This window comes from Syngnathus floridae, chromosome 18, assembly GCF_059516105.1.
Source record: "Syngnathus floridae isolate MCC-2025c chromosome 18, RoL_Sflo_1.0, whole genome shotgun sequence".
Classification (NCBI taxonomy): Eukaryota; Metazoa; Chordata; class Actinopteri; order Syngnathiformes; family Syngnathidae; genus Syngnathus; species Syngnathus floridae.
In genome coordinates this window covers 10,367,185-10,383,840 of record NC_142430.1, presented here as the reverse complement: position 1 = coordinate 10,383,840, position 16,656 = coordinate 10,367,185, and the positions used below count along the sequence as shown (strand labels likewise).

Here is a 16,656-nt window from a genome sequence, read left to right as displayed (position 1 = left end):
GCCGCCCTGTGGTGGAGAGAAAGAGGAAAAAATAGGACATTAAGGATTCAGCAGTAACTTTGAGAGATGTAAAGCATGAGGAATATGAACTTGGCCTGAGAGCAGGTGAGCTTATCAAGGCTTAGCAAACTTGTACAAGAAAGTGGATGGCGGGAGCGGAGCTAGACATTCCTCAGAAAACGCCCCGGTATGGGAGGAAGACTATCTAATCAATTGTTAAAAAAAAAAAAAACTCACCAGTGATGAGACGTTATGACTTTTCTATGTGCTTATTTAATACTTTACAAATTGAATCAAATGTGTAAGCACAGGGTAAGTGATGCACTGATTGGATTAGATTCAAAACAAGAATTTGTCAATCAATAACAATTACGGCTAAATTATAAAACACTTGACGCCTGACTAGAAAAGTGATATCTTGTCTACTCTCCAGAAGCATCCAAGGTTCCTCCTCTTGTTTAATGCCTCATATACAATCTGCACATAGTACTCTGTGTAATTTGAAACCCCTCATTTAATTACTTAATCGGTAAGCTGTTATGTTCGAGGTAAAGTGATGCGAGTGTGATGGTGAATTCCATCTCCCTGCAATAATTACAATCCAAGAAAAAAAATAAATCACATGGATGAGAAAGAAAATGAGCTGGGAATGATTTAGTATTAACTACTATTTCTTGGCAAATCATTTCCACAGACAAAAAAAAAAAAAAAAAACGGATGTTGCTGCACACAACACAAGCACCGCACCAAGGCCGAAAAAGCAAGAACAAAGACCCAGCGCGGAAAAGCAGAGAGTGCGGCAAGTGGCGGGCTCTTACGTACACCACCACAATACTCCACGTCTTCTGACCACCACAAAGGAAGTGTTTAACTATTAGGTGCGCCTTGGTAAAGCTTCCTCCCTTCAACAACTACCTCCCTCCCTCCCACCCTCCATCCCTCGGGAGAGCGAGGGAGCTTGCACAAGCAGATTTAGCACATCGTATTGACTTACGAGGACTTTTTTTTTTTTTTTCCCCCTCCCCAAGCCGTCGTCTTGGGAAAAGAGAGAGAGCGCAATACAAAGAGAAGGATTGAAGAAGAGAGCGAGAATGGAAATTCAATACACAGACAGGGAGGAGATGAATGTTTTAGAGTGCATGGATGTTTAGCCGTGATCCATGTTGTCTGCAAATGGATGGATGGATAGATAGATAGATAGATGAGAGGGCACATGAAGCGTGGGATCTCATTTAGAAGCAAATACACACACAGAAAACCCAGGCCAAAGGAAAGCTATTTTGCGGGGAACATTCATTCAAAGTACAATTCAAAACACCAACATCCATCAACTCTAATTGCAGGTATCAGTTGTTGCCTGGCATGTGCGAGTCATTCCGTATATTTTGCAAAGGTACCCGATTGAGAATGCTTGCAAATCTTGTGATGAAATGCACAAAATAGGTGCTGCAGTGGTGTCAAACAAGCAGAAAGAATTGCACAACTCATTCAAGTCACACTTTTGATGGCTTCATTATAAACAACTACAAAAAAATAAACGATGCAGAGATTTTTATTTTTTTCTAAACAGTGCAAATTTCGTGACATTTTGAATCACCTTTTAAGCTGAGATTTTTCAAATAATAAAACAGGAAACTCCTGTAAGCAAATAAATGAACACACACGGCGAGGGACTAACAGACTGTTTCCCAGAGGACTCATTGTGTGTGTCCTCACATAGAACTGAGGGCTTAAATTCTGGATGTGTGTGTGTGTGTGTGTGTGTGTGTGTGTGTGTGCATCCCAGCTGGTGCATGTTCCGTGAGTTATGTGTGCATGTAACCCCTGTTTGCGCGCGGATGGTGCGTGCCGCCAGCAGGCGGGTGGTTCTGGGCCGTCCCGTAAAGGTGATGTGTGGCAGCTATTTGGAGGCTGGACGTGGCAGGTTAGCTCACTGCAGCCCCATCATATTTTATATGGCATCTCTCTCCAGTCTTATCATATTTTATATGCCTGCAATAACAAACTGTCTCGAGGAAAGAAAAAAAAATGCTGGGGTGATGCTTGCCAATAGTGCACATGTGCCGGCAGTAAAATTAAATAAATAAATAAATAAATAAAAACACACACTCAAGAGGCTGAGATGTGGCCTGGTAATTGACCAATGTCGAGTCAATTGAATACTTTTACAGCGTAGGCAAACTGAGCGAAGCCCACAGTGATAACTGAGGAAATGAGGCACAGTTAATAGAAACACAGCCATCTGAGTGGGGCCACTTCAAGAAGTGCGCCAGTAGTCATTTGATTCTATTGTCTAATTCAGTTCCGAGCCGACATCTGTCACTGTCCTGCTGCCCAATGAACAGTCACACATGCTCAAGCGTGCACACACACACACACACACACACACACACACTTTTCCGTCTTTTTCTCTCCCACTCATGCACAACACACAGACACACACACACTGACGTAAAGTTGAAACCAGGCTGGAGACGTACGAGGAAAGTACGAAAACAACTAGCAAAGTCAGACTTACACTAGTTTAGATCAACACGAAATTCATCATTTTTTATGACGTTATTTCTCTCTGACATAATGTGACATCAAAATGATACGCAAAAACTTTGAAGGAAATTCAGCTGTCATTTCAATATCGACAAAAATGAGCATCATTAAATTTAGGATTCTTAAGCTGTGGGTCATTTTGACACAGAAGTTAAGAAAGTGAAAAACAAGTGAATGAAAGGATAACGCTGCAGTTCGGAGAATACGCTCTGGCTGACTCTTACCTGGGGCAGGTAGAGGAAGGCAGGGGGGCATTGCAGAGAATGGGGTAACATTCCGGTCCCGGACAGCAGAACACAGCCAGAGTTTGCCATAGAGCACAGCATGTGAAGACGGGACCCCTTTCTCATAGAGACGGACTATTTACACCTCTTTCTTGCAGATGCACCACTCTGTCTATCCTCTCACCTCTCAACCTCTCTCTCTCTCTCTCTCTCTACTTGTTGTCCCCTCCCTTCTGGCTCTCTTTCAGCGGCAGCGATGCGCAGGCAGACACTTACTACTTCAGCGGATGCAGACGAGGGATGCCCACCCACACACACACACACCCACACACACACCCACACACAGAGACGAAACTCCAAGCGATGGAGAGCGCTGCGTAAAAGTGCTTTCACGGGAGGGCAAGTCGTGGGAAGTGCGAGCAAAGTGATGCTTCTGCTTCTATTCTTCTCTCCTCTGTTTACTTTGAGAAAAAGGTAGCGAAGCCGGGGCATGCAAATGGGGAGGAGAGCGAGGGAGGGAGGGAGGGATGGAGGGAGGGAGGGAGGGAGGGAGAGATGGAGGGAGGGATGGAGGGAGGGTTGAGACAGAAACCAGAAACACCGTGAAGCAGGAGAAGGGAGGAGGGAGCCGGACGAGGCGGGGCAAAGGAGGCTTGGGAGGTCCTTAAGAGATGGAGATTGGATAAAAGATGATGGGGTTGGTTGGTTGGGAGGGAGGGAGGGTTCGTTTGTTTGTTTGTTTGGGGAATATATACATATATCTATTCATACACACCCATATATACACGTGTGACTCTGCAGGACTGTTTGATTGAAAGCATATATTATTTTGACCTGCTTTTGAACAGGTTTATTTTTTGCCACACCTCGGCACCACATTTTATCTATTTGGTGGTTATTTTTTGGACTGTATTAACAGTATCAGCAGTGGTTGCAGCTAAGTCATAGATTCCATGATGCCAAATTTGCTACAAGGCACCACTAATCAATAATAAGGTCTGCAATTATTTTCTGCAACGTACTAGTTGATGAAGCCTATCCCTACAACTCTTTTCTAAATAAAAATGCTGCCTCAAAAGTACCTGTACATGTGCACAAAAGGAGAAAAAAAATCTATAAACTATTCAATGCATTTAATCCCAAATACATTATTGCGCCTGTAAATCAATTTAGTTACAACAGGATTAAGATGCTCTCAATGCTACAAGAGCACTTTTCAAGCAGCTGCTTATAGGCTTTGTTCAATCAAAACAAGAAGATTGCTTGACTTTTCTTCCTTTCTCTCTTTTCCTTGAACTATTCTCGCAATGATGCGGCATAACACCCATCTCTCCAAATGAAGGCATTTCTGAAACAATTATGAATGAGAAAGACACACACACACACACGCACGCACGCACTACAGCTCTAATGCAACGGCTTAATTTAATTTATAGCCCAGTTGTGTAGAGGATATTTTCCTTTAAGCGAGGCATTTCCCCAGAAAGAAAAGAGCTAATGGCTGAATAATGAGATATACGGTTGTAGGATACACAACCCCCCACTCACTCTCTCCCTCCCTCCCCCTCCTCCTCCTTGCAACATTCCGTCCACCTGTGGGACCTCGGTGAAAGCAAGCAATAGTTTATCTATAATTTGATGTTACGACTGTTGATTGGTGCACTGTGACACAGGCCAAATGATTGCGTTCCACACAGCGTCTGTCTTTTACACACCTCCTGTCTTGGGGGGGGGGAGGGCGTGCCGCACGAGCCACGCAGGGAATCGAATGATGGAAGGGAAAATAAAAGCAATGCAGCTATGCAGCGCTCCTCTAGTTTCTCATGTTTAAACACGTTGCATTGAAACAAACATTCTTTCATTCATACAAAGCTAATGACTTGAAATCAGCTGCATACTACAATATATATGTATGGTATACTAAGTGTATACATTTCTGGCCATAATGTATTTTTTTGTTTTCAACTTGAAATGTTCAAATATTAAGGCATTATTTCCCGTAGATATGACTAGGAATGCAATTGATTCGTTCCAGCCCCGAAGCTAACTTGCGCTTCTTTTTTTCTCTACTAGAGTGTCGTTAAAAATAAACATATCACAATCTAGAAATAGTGAAACCACACTATTATAAAGCCATACAACAGTATAAAAACCCTTCAAACAACATTCAAAGAGTGTGGCCTGGGCTGAGCCCTGCTCAGTGAGGAAGCAGCAGAAGTCAGAGAAATGCACAATGCACGAAGGATAGCCAGGCGCCCTGCGCACTCAATGGGCTGCACTCTGATGCTCCTACAATAAACAGTTGGCCACAAAACATTCGAGCAGGCAGTTCAAGCAGAAAGATTACACCGAGCTGCCTTTGTAAATGGCGCTTTGAAGTCGATAAATTGAAGCATGCTGTGGAAACGGAGTTCCGAGCGGGAAGAATTGTTCATGCCTCGTACGTTTCCGTGCTTTGGTTGTTCTTACCACGTCACTGTTTGTCGGCTCAAAATGTGGGAAGAAAAAAGGTGATCCTAGCTAAAATGGTCATCTTCTTTAAAAGACACAAATTGCCTATTTGTATGATGTTAATACTATGAATGCACGTACAGAAGACGCCTAATAGCAAGTCCCTGCTTATCTCTTCATTTGCATGCAGTAGTTTTTAGTGTTTCTGCTTTGAGCATAACTGGCTTGCCACCAGCCAGTCCTCCACTACTAAAAGCAGCAGGAGTCGCATCCGACGCAAATAAGTCCCACCAGGTAAAATATATGGCTTACTGACCCGGAAAACGGGAAAAATAAAGAGTTGAGTATGCGCAGTCCTAGAGGATCTACAAAGGTTTAATATGCTTTAATAATTGATGTGGCTTGCCCCAGTTTTATCATTTGCTCAAAAAGTGCATTTTCCCCTCATTACAGTTAAATTCCAAAGGCACACATTTGAATTGAGCCACAGTCGGCTTCCGCGGACCTCTTCCACTAATGCAATCGTGCTCAATTATTAAAATGACAAAGGCATACACTACATGGAATTTGTATTTCACCCATTCCGCTTGTTTTGCACGTAAAACATTGCATTTTAATCATTGGAATTGATCAACGATCAGTGTCTCTATTTTGGATGACTTTTATGAGATGATCATGTACATATATGCTATTCAACAGCTTTCAGTTGACATTCTTGTCAGGAGGCGGGAGGCCAAGCTCCGAGTAATAATTGATGACTGAATTGAGAAGTTGCTCTCTCCATCAAGAATCCTCACCCTATGAAAACTGTGAAGAGTTCAGACTTTGCACTTCTGAAAATATTTGAAGATTTTTTTTCATGGTTTCACAATGGAACCTCCAAACTACATCCCACACAAAAATGGAAGAGTCAATAAAGTATTTGACTAATTTACCGAAACTACATTTCTGATATTTCCCCTCTGGCACTTCATCTCCAGTGAGCAAGTTGGCTGTCCATCAGGCCTTTCCTTTAACAATTTAGCAGTCCGTGACTCAATCACTTTCAGAAATACTAAGCAGCACCTGGAAAATTGTTCTGGGAGAGGCCGGTGCCAATTATAACAGTGCACTGAAATGACCCAGACACACAAAAGTGCACAGTTGAACAGATAAATATAAAGATGGAACAATATGTTCTAAATCACAATCTGTCTCCCCCCACCAATCTGCCTTACTATTGCGCTCAACACATTGATATGTGTTGTTTACTGGATGAATTTAGAAAAAAAACAATCTATTGCACATCACTGTTTTATAGGGTGGCTAGAGCTACGCACTGTTTCTTTCTTGGAAGCAGCTGGCTCCCAGTAAAGCTCAATGATATTAATTGGAGACCACACACTTTGAAATGACGCTATGCATTTGATTGGAATCACACCACTGGCGGAAATGAAATGCATTTTCCAACCAATATTGTATGTTGATGCCCATGCATCAGCATATTTAGTGTGCCTTCTGCCATAATGCTTAGTCTGCTTTTGTCTTCTTGCTGTTATGTTTTAGATGACCAATCTTTATGGAGTGTTTGTGTCTACCTTAGAAAAGCCAATTATATTCTGTTTTTATTTTTTATTGTATTTAATGACACGTGAACCGTGAATGCTAAACAGGGGCGCAACTCGAAAATTCATAGGGGTGGACACATACTGGGTGTTCCTCACCAAGATTAAAATCTGGGGATGGTTGGACAGTCTCGTATTTGTAAATATACAACTGGTTTGAAATGTACATGTGGTATGAAAAAGCAAAACATTTTCTGTGTCTCTTGTGTGTAAGTATAACAAGAAATCCTTGACATCAAGAGCAGGTGTCAAAATTGAATATGCAAGTCTGTTATTGCAGTGAATGATCCGGAATATTTGAAGAGCCTTTGAAAAACAACATACGAGTCTAGCGGACAACAGAAGGTTAGGTGGAAACCTGCTTTCTCATCGCCATTTTCTACCTTGCTACCAAATCTTAAAAGGACGACAATGTACTATCAATTCATGCTATATTTAGACTCAGGTTGGAAAGTGCATGCATTATATTGATTTGGATTTTTGGACAAATATTTGATCTTGCGCAGATTTAATGGACATCCTGTCCTCTGCTTGCTCAATAGAGCGCCATCAATTACTTTGTAACCTCGAATGCATTTTATTGCTATTAATGCAATATGTCATATCTACGGCATGCTGATGAGTGTCTCTTGTGAAATGGAAAGTATGGCATAACATCTCTTGTCACACCTTTATGTAAAATAATGCAAATGAGAAGCCTTATCGTTTTTGGCTCTTTTTATCGTATGATAAAAAAAACCATCCAAAATCTCAGATGCGACACGTAAAAATATGAACACGGCAGATGTTTGTGTTGTTTTATGAATACAGCATGTTTTCTTGCCGTATGACCAGATTCAGGTTTAAAAAAATGGCTGACATTGAGGCTTCAAAGTCACTATCAAAGTCAGATTGACGGTATTAAAATATTTATAGTTTTCGCTCTTTAAGCAGATCCACGTGCTTGTTATTGGAAGTGCAAAATGAGGTGGGACATCACAGACAAAAGGTCCCCGTGAGGATTCTGGTGGGTTTGTGATTTGCAACTCCTTATTACAGCAAAAAGGTCAGAAAGAGCAGGTAAAGTCAAAACTGCCAGAGTGTGAAACCGTATTAAGTGAGGGAGGGAGGGAGGGAGGGAGGGAGCAAAGTCTTTTTGCAGCCAGATTGTCTCGGCAGGAGAAGTGACTTTGAGAGCAGCGCCCAGTCCCTGCTGGGCGAGGTGAAGCAGAGCCATTGTTGAAAAGAACCAAAGACTTGGCATGAAGAACCAACAACTAACTAACTTCTAACCGTCCTCATTTGATCTGATCAGCCATTCATTGGCTGTGCCCCGCCTTGGCCCTATCTTTTGTAGCTACTGTGACCACCAAGTCCCAGTCATTTGATTGGCTAATAGTATATATCCATACATATATTTCATAATATTTTCATTTTACACTCAATACTTTTATTTTTACTTTTGGTCCCAAAATGGTCACAGCCGACACTGATTCGCTCATGCTCCACTTTCTTCCTGCTCTTGCTAAATATTTAAGAGGTTTTCTCACAAGTCATAAATCAGTACTATGGGCCATGCTTTATTTTGTCAATATGGTTTAGAACTTTTTAAGCAAGCCACTAACAAGGCAACGTGACTGAAGAGTGTCAAATGATTGGCTCCTTTCTACGTATGTGTGCAGAAGCTTTCGGCTCCGCCCTGACTACGCCTTGACTAAAATGCAAAACAGCATCTGCTGCTAAACGTGGGCCTCTCCAGGGAGTCTCTCCCTAGCACAGACATCCACACCCTGCTTGAGTGCCTGCCTATCAGCCCGGAAAGCAGCTGGGCTCCAATCTCAGCTATTTGCCAGCATCAGCAGCCGGTGTAGGTACCGAGCGCCGCTGCTCGGCCCGCAGATGAGTTATATTGCGCTACATTTCATCCTTTCAATGAATTAAAAAAAAAAAAGAAAAAAAATCTGCAGCACAACCTCCTTTATGCATCAACCATGAACAGCATTAACATTTAAAACCTAATGGCTTTGTAGGGATCGATAGATGGCTTTTTTGTCACATGCTCCGTGTTAATAAAAACAAATACAATCAAGCGACTGAAATATACATGCAGATAGCAGTGTGTGTGTAGAAGAACCCTTATCACAACTACACCACCGACATATGCTGACTGGAGGCTTTATGCCAGCTGATGAAATGTCGCAACCCTTTGTGAGTATGCTATCAGGCGTATATCTCTCCAAGACACACACACACACACATATGTACACAAAACAGCCCTAACATTGGCTCTTACTAAGTTAGGTTAGGTATACCTTACGTGACCGGTCTGTCTGCAGCAACTCACAATTTTGCATGTACAGTTCATGACAAAATCATAAACACAATAGATATACGTATATATTTTTTTATATCAGTGAAAAGAACCAGTTCCAATGACACATTATAAGTGAGTGACAGCTTAGCGTTAAGTTGATTTTTATAGCCTGCTATGGTCTGGCTCAGCATGGGCCAGCAAAGCAAATGAAAGAGCAGATTCCTTCCATGTCGCTAAACCAAATTGAGTTTGACCCCACACTGGGCCTGACTGCATTAGAGCATGACTCAAACATATGATTAGCCTGCTCCAGTCAGCTTATTAGGGAATAATAGTAAATCTAATTGGAAGGTAATTAGCGTAGGATTGCTCACAGTGCAGCACTCTGCATATTTGGGAGCCGGTGTGTGTGTGTGTGTGTGTGTGTGTGTGTGTGTGAGTGTGAGAGTGGCTGTGTCCAGAGCTGATTAGAATAGGTAGAAGAGACTTCCCCTTGTAAAATTGACTCATTATGATCATTTAGGTGACAGTGCTAATTCAGGCTTGAATGGACTGGTAACACACACACACACACACGCTAAAACACAGGACAGGGGTCACTGGTGTTTGGGTATGATGAAAATAGATTGAAGTTTCCATAAATGGTATTATTTATTTCTAGCTAAATGTTCTGTTTTGTTATCCTGCTTTGATCACAATATGAGGTGCTGCTTTGTTTTGCTCTCCTTTCCCATCGGATGGTCGACTAGACTTTTTTTTTTTTTCTAGTTTGCACATTTAAAATGAAAACTCTGACTTCTTTTACATGTATTAAATTGCTCAACTCCTAGACATATTATTATGATGATGATGATTATTATTGTTGTTATTATATTAGGTACAAAAAAGATACACCACGTCTCAATTTCTATATTCTCCGTTAATGTGTGCAATATTCTCACTGTAATGTAGGTGAGAATTTCTAAGACTTTCATAATTTAAGCATAACATATCATAATTATTTTATCCGATCGAATGAACCTGGAAGAATGTAAAGCATTGTTCCACCCACAAGTAAATGAAATGGTGCCCCCTTCAGTTCTTGCACTTTTGTGATATTCAAGTGAATTAGGCCTTAAGAAAAAAGGATTAGCAATCAATACGATACAGATCGTGACTCCCTCATCTTTTTTTTTTCTTCCACTTCTCCTTCCTCTCCGCTGAGGCGTAATAGAGGGTCTGACATGGCAGTATTTCATCCAGTGCTTGCTGACACCTGCGCTCCACGCAGGGGAGCAGTCAGGGACAGAGGGACCTGTCAGTGACCATTCTGCAGCTAAAGCTTGCTTTTCACTAAATCTGTTGAAGAAACATCCATCATTGGCTCGCCAACTAAGAAAGCTCCCATGCACGTCAAGACACTCATCACTCCACTCCTTGTTTCTCATCAATGTATGACTTCATCTTTGTCAGAGGAATTGTCCCTCACCATGCATCACTATCTCACTGGCACTTGCAACCCCATGAAAGATGCTTCAATAATTACACAACTCAAAAAGGTTGCTCCAAAATCCAGGAATATATCTATCTCTTTGAGAAGGAAAGTGCCCCGCCAGCAACATTTGCATTTTGTTCTTTCTGATTTATAGAAGCTGAGGCCAGGCGCATCTTGGGAAATGAGGCGGCTGGATGGAAACTACGTTTCCCAGAGGCAGGCTGCTTTTGCTTTTGCTTTTGCCTTTGTCAGCAGCGAGCATCTCAGGGAGGTTTTGTAGCGCTGATATATCTCCCAACAAGGAGGAGAAAGAGACAGCAGGAAGAAAAATGATCAGATATCAAAACAAAAGCTTTTTTTTTTTTTTAAAACAACTCGTGTTTTCATTATTTCCCATCACACCACTTTTGTCCAACAACATTGGAGTTGTTGTTTTTTTTCCTTCAGATGTACAGAATACCTCCAAACTACAAAAAAAAGAAAGGTTCTAATCACCTTTTTTTTAGGGGGTGGGGGTATATTGAAATGGATAAAACTCGGATGTGCGACTGGGAAATAATGAGAAAACAGGAGGGAGCCAGAGGGAGATACTAATACAGAGTAGTGAGCAGGAGCAGAGAAACAAGCAACCTTTTTTGTCATGCTATCATTACCTCCTCCATTCCTGCTCTCCACTCAGTAAATAAGAGAGCGGGGTGATTGGGGGAACAAAGCAATTCTACAGAGGAAATTACACAACAGATGGATTTTCCCAAAGAAGGAAGCACTAAGATAGAAAAAGGGAGAATACACACAGCAGACAGACAAATTAGTGGACATAAGCAGATAGAAGAAGAAAAAGGTGGCTGGCTGACAGTTCCAGCTGAGTTGCGCCGTATTATCTATCAAGTGTGACTCGTACATTTCCTGTACATACGTACTATGCGGCCGGCCGGCCGGCCATTTATCTGCATTCAGCCCTCCGCTAAAACCCCTGACTGCTCCGACGCGTCCGCCGACGACGGCAATGGCGAATGGGGCAAACATTAAAAACTCTCTCACACACTGCTTACGATGAATGCATTGGAAATATTTACCAGTCAGACTATATATATGTAATGTACGTTCTTTTAGCCTCCTGAGACTATAATACCAGAACAATTCTAAATGAATCGATGAATCAACTATCAAATTAAGCGACAACTATTTCAGTCATCGAGTCATCGTTTAGTCATAGTTTTTGGTCCAAATACTCTAATATCACGACAGCAATTTTTCATTCATTCCTAAAAATAAAAGCATGTACAAAACAAAAAACCCCATCATTTTATATCCAACAGGAGACAATTCAGTAGAGGCTAAGCTCCAGCAATCGCTCAGTAAGCATATACTCTACCTGTTCCGAAAAACAGCCATGCGCAGCACCACACAAACAAACTATTATTACAAAAGATGATGCTTGTGTACATCATGTCTATGTCACCTTAGGGAGAGAGAGCCTCTGCCCCCGTAATTCCCGGTCAGCAGTCAACGCTGCTCCACAAATGACTAGCATGTCTTTTTACTGTGATACAATCTCATAGAATCTCATTAAATGTAATGTAAAAAAAAAATTAAAAATACGTGGGTGCAGTGATGTCAGTTTTATGAGTCACCTGTCTGGTGGCGCCTGCGGGCCTTGCGGCCTGTCGGAATACTAGGTGCGCCTCTCTGCTTCTGCGATCACACATTGGGGCAGGTTCCTGGCACTGGTTCTCAGGTGCATTGGGAGGACCGATCCATCTGCTCCTCTGACCCCGTGCCCCACGTCACCGTCGGCATCCTCAATCATTGTCTGGCTGTACGGCCTAACTCAAGGGAGTCTGGCTTCTTGTACGCACACTCACGAGGCATTTTTGGGGTAATTTGCGGCGAGTGGTGGGCCGGGCGGGCGGGCTGCAGTGCAAATAGTTGTTATTGCTCTCCTCCTCTGCCCTGCCTGTCTTCTACTTTCAATGCATTATTTTATGAGGTCAGGCAGAGGTGAGCCTTACACGATGCAAGGTTACGTTTTGGAATATACAGCCCACGTGCCGTGGCCTCCTGCCACGCAATCTTTTTTCATACATTCATTCTCCAATTCAATGGGAAATGTGCGAGTTGCCTTCTTGCCTGACTTGCAACTACTTCAGAATTGATTGCAGCGCACTAACCTTACACAGACCTAAGACACTTACATGCTGAAGGGATAATGACTTCCATTGTCTCTTTTTTCCTTCTGTCTGTTCCCTCTTCAACCTTTTTGTTTGACTTCCAATAGTCATCTCAAAACAAACCGAGCTAGCCATCAAATTGTCTCAATTCAGCCAAAATAAATCCGTTTTCAAATTGTTTTAAATATATATCTGTCATGATATATTCATGACCACACCATGACTAAAAAGACCATCACGATAACAAGCGTCAGCTTCAAGCTTGCCATTTAGTTTTTCTTTGATTTCGGCATAAGATTTAGTGATGCTTAGTAGAAAGAGGGACACAAGCCTGTTGATGCTAAAAGAACATCTAATCAAAGGGTGGAAATTTGTCTTCACACCCCCTCATCAAGTTGAGGGAAAAAGCAGCGATAGCATCTCATTATATAAAGAGGAGTAAATGCATAACCGCCCGCTGAATATTAAAAACACACATTGCTATTTCCTCTGTGGATCTTATCGCTGGCTGGGCCAACATAAGGCTGACATCTTCTGGGGGGGGGAATGAAAAAAAAAATGATCATGAGAATGAGGAAAAGATAACAGCTGTTTGATCCCCTGGCCTGCAATTGTGACATTAGCAAATTGACTGTCTAACTTTACTCATCTATACATATATATATGTGTTAGACCTATATATTTAAACAGGTAGAGTATGAAAACTCTCTAGAGTCTGAGACATGTAATCTACAAACGGTGAGTTGCTCTTAAACGGCTAATTCTCCCGGATTAAAGGATCCCGGCAAACATAAATCTCTCTCACATTGGGCCCTCGTTCTCTCATTTGCCATTCTCCCTTTCTAACCCAATTTGCTCCCAGTATTACTTCACAACCGCAAAATGTTGAAAGATTGCTTCTTTGAGTTTCAATTCCTTCATCAATAAATCATAAACAATCACTTCCTCTTACCGGCATGTGGTACCGAGCAATTAGTGAAGAAAAATATAGTATTTATTACATGAAATAAAAAAAATAAAAAAAGAGACTGCTGTGGAGAAAATTCTGCTGTAAATAATTCTCTGGCAGATACAGCTCGACATGCGAGCCAAAGACACCAGATTGACTCTACAGACCGCCCAACGCTGCTTCACCATTTCCCAGAAAGCTTTTGTGCATGTCCAACGGAAATCCACTAAAAAGCCTATTAAGGAACACACGAGACACATGCACTTACCGACAACTAGTCCTTGTTAAAAAGCGGCTCTGCAGACTTAAGTATTGGTTGATATTGCATTCAATCGGATGGTAATGAGTGAATTAGAGCCCCCCCCAAAAAACCAACAACGCATAATAATAAATACCTTCACCTCAGTGTGCTTGTAAACAAATTCAAGTTTTGCTGCAGTGTCTTGAAGTAAATGATAGTGCATGTGGGGAGCCTGAAGTTATTTTGGCATTGCTTAGTTTAACAGCTCAATGTTTGGCCTCGCATCCTTTTTTTGCTGCCTGCCACGGAGGTTAGGGTCTAGGATCACAGATGCATTTTTCTTGACTGTTGAAGTTTTAGTCAATATGGTGGGCAGTTTTAGCACAAGCCCTTTCCTTATTTGTTGCTTTGGGGAATTTGTGATTAGGATTTTGGATATTAAGGTTTATCGGGCTAAAGGGAAACATTCTGTTAGAAAATCAACCATCATTCCTGGAGATACATGTAAACTTGAGCTTCTTCTTCAAAACTTTTTGAGATTGACTCTACGCTAACAACGGGTGGTGCAGAAGACTGGACTTTTTGCAGCTCATCTTTTTCAAGTTCACTCTCAGGATGTGCCGTCTTTGGGTGTTTGAAGAAATTGCTTGTGTTGCTGATGTGTGAAAGCGTTTTGTCACACACTTGGCACCTTGCTGTAACTTTATTGAGTGGTGTAAAAGAGCAGCACACACACTTTTCTTTCTGCTCTTTGCCCGGCCGGCTAGGGCCGAAGGGGGCAGTGGCTCGAGGGCATCCGCATAAAGGCAAAACATTCCATCGCCACCCAGTTTGACTTCTTGTTTTAAGTTTCCTTGTAACGTGACATGGACCAGTACAATTCACTTTTTTTTTTTTTCATCTGCTAGTTGATAGCAATTTGATGTTGAAATAAATGAATGCCAAAGCAACTCTTAAGGACATCAACAATAAACACCAGAGGGCACGAGATTAGCACCTCGCTACAAGTATTCCAAGCAAAATAGTGACGAGTAAATATATGAACAAGCTTAAAAAAATGAATGAGCCTCTCCGTTCCAATAGTATTGGAGGAACGCTGGGCGTGAGAAATATGAAAAGTGCAGATGACCACCACAACAACAACAACAAGCAATTCCCCGGTTGACCTAATACACTCGGTGGGGTCACAATGATTGAGAAGGGGCGGCCTACAGAATTGAGAAAGCGAGAAACGGGGGGGGAAGGATGCAGGGCATGTGGAGTTAGGAAAAAAGTCATTTATGTGAGCAACGGTGCAGTTACTGTATTGGACAGGTGAGTATGTGTGTGTGTGTTGCTGAGCAGTATTATTTCCAACTTGTTCTTGGCCGCCCCCAGAATGCGCTCAAATGGCCCAATATCCTTTAACATAAAGTCACAGGGCTGTTATTCCATTTACCGCACTGCCCCCTTTTACATGCGCTTGTGTTTGTGAGTGCAAAACAAGTTCTTAATGAGCTTTTGCTGGTCATTCAATGCGTGTGAAAATAGAAAATGCACCCCTCGGACCTAAATGTGTCTCAAATGGGTCATTGCCATTTGCCGGGAGAAGGGCTTTGATAACAAAAGAAAACTACTTTCGCCTTTAAACCTCAAAGCACTTACGCAAGAAAAGTCTTGGGGGCTGATTTGTTAAAGGGTTGCGCATTTCAAAAAAACACGGACGAAAACTTGTCGAAGCTTATCAAGCAACTAGATTGCAATTCATACAGTATGCGGTTTTTTCTTTTTTCAATCTTCCAAAATGTAAAATAAAGAGACAGTGAGAGCGCGTTCAGGTCACTCCACAATGGACGATAAAATCCTTAATGGACAGAATCACTCCAAGTGAGACGTTAAATAATTTTCTTCATTACATTTATGAGTTGATCAATGGTGAGTCATTTGATTCGGAAGTCTCCTGCAGAGTCCAATCTAATCTGACCTGATTATGATGTGGCCAATCGTATAATGTGTAAAGACCTCGGGATAGCACATAAAAATGGTTATGACCCAGCTAGGCGAGTTCAAGGGATGGAGCGGCATCACATCTAATATATTGGACACAAATACTTATTGCCGACCTTCTCAAATGGTCAACACATTGATTTGTTTCCCTCAATTTCACTTGGTGCTGCACTTATTAAGACACATGTTTACAATTTCAGATATTTGCCACCTGGGAGTTGCTCTTAACCCACAATGCAGTTTGTTCCTCTTTGTGGAGCTAAACGGAAAAATAGGTGTGTCAGGGTTACTACAATAAAGTGAGAAAGCTCTCATTAGTTCGGGAAATAGAGAGCAAGAGCAAGAATTTACCCCAAACCCCATGCATCTTAATTACATTCTTTTTTTTTCTGAATTATTTACCACATTTTAAAAAATCATTACTTTCCTCTAACACCTCAGGGTAAGCCTGAGTTTGATTTTGTCCAAAAAATGCAAATGAGAGAGAACAAAAAGGAGATACGTATAAGAAGGCCGCAGGAGTGTTACCGATTAACAATGATACAGTCAAGCAGCAAAAAATGTCCTTGGAGGAAGTTCACGTTCTTCATTTGCTCCTGTGGTGATGATGCATGAAGTAATAAGCGCTGGAACAAAATGTGACCTGACCTCCAGCCTCCTTTTTGAAATGTTCCCATTTTTTCCCTTCTCTGTTAGATCCATTCAATTTCAATCCA

The 16,656-nt window shown here is 41.8% G+C and overlaps 1 protein-coding gene across 6 annotated transcripts in view; it reads right to left on the bottom strand.

Annotated features, from left to right (window-relative positions):
• rbfox3a (RNA binding fox-1 homolog 3a) overlaps nucleotides 1–16,656 on the bottom strand; it is a 158,736-nt gene that overhangs the window by 49,752 nt on the left and 92,328 nt on the right. Inside the window, exon 1 of one of the 6 annotated variants that reach the window (XM_088359699.1) lies at nucleotides 2,772–3,197. The exons of the other annotated variants lie outside the window; for them this stretch is intronic. Within the exon in view, the coding sequence (XP_088215825.1) occupies nucleotides 2,772–2,897 (126 nt within the window). The 5' untranslated portion in view covers nucleotides 2,898–3,197. Of the gene's footprint in view, nucleotides 1–2,771; nucleotides 3,198–16,656 lie in introns of those variants that run through there. 6 annotated transcript variants of the gene reach the window in all.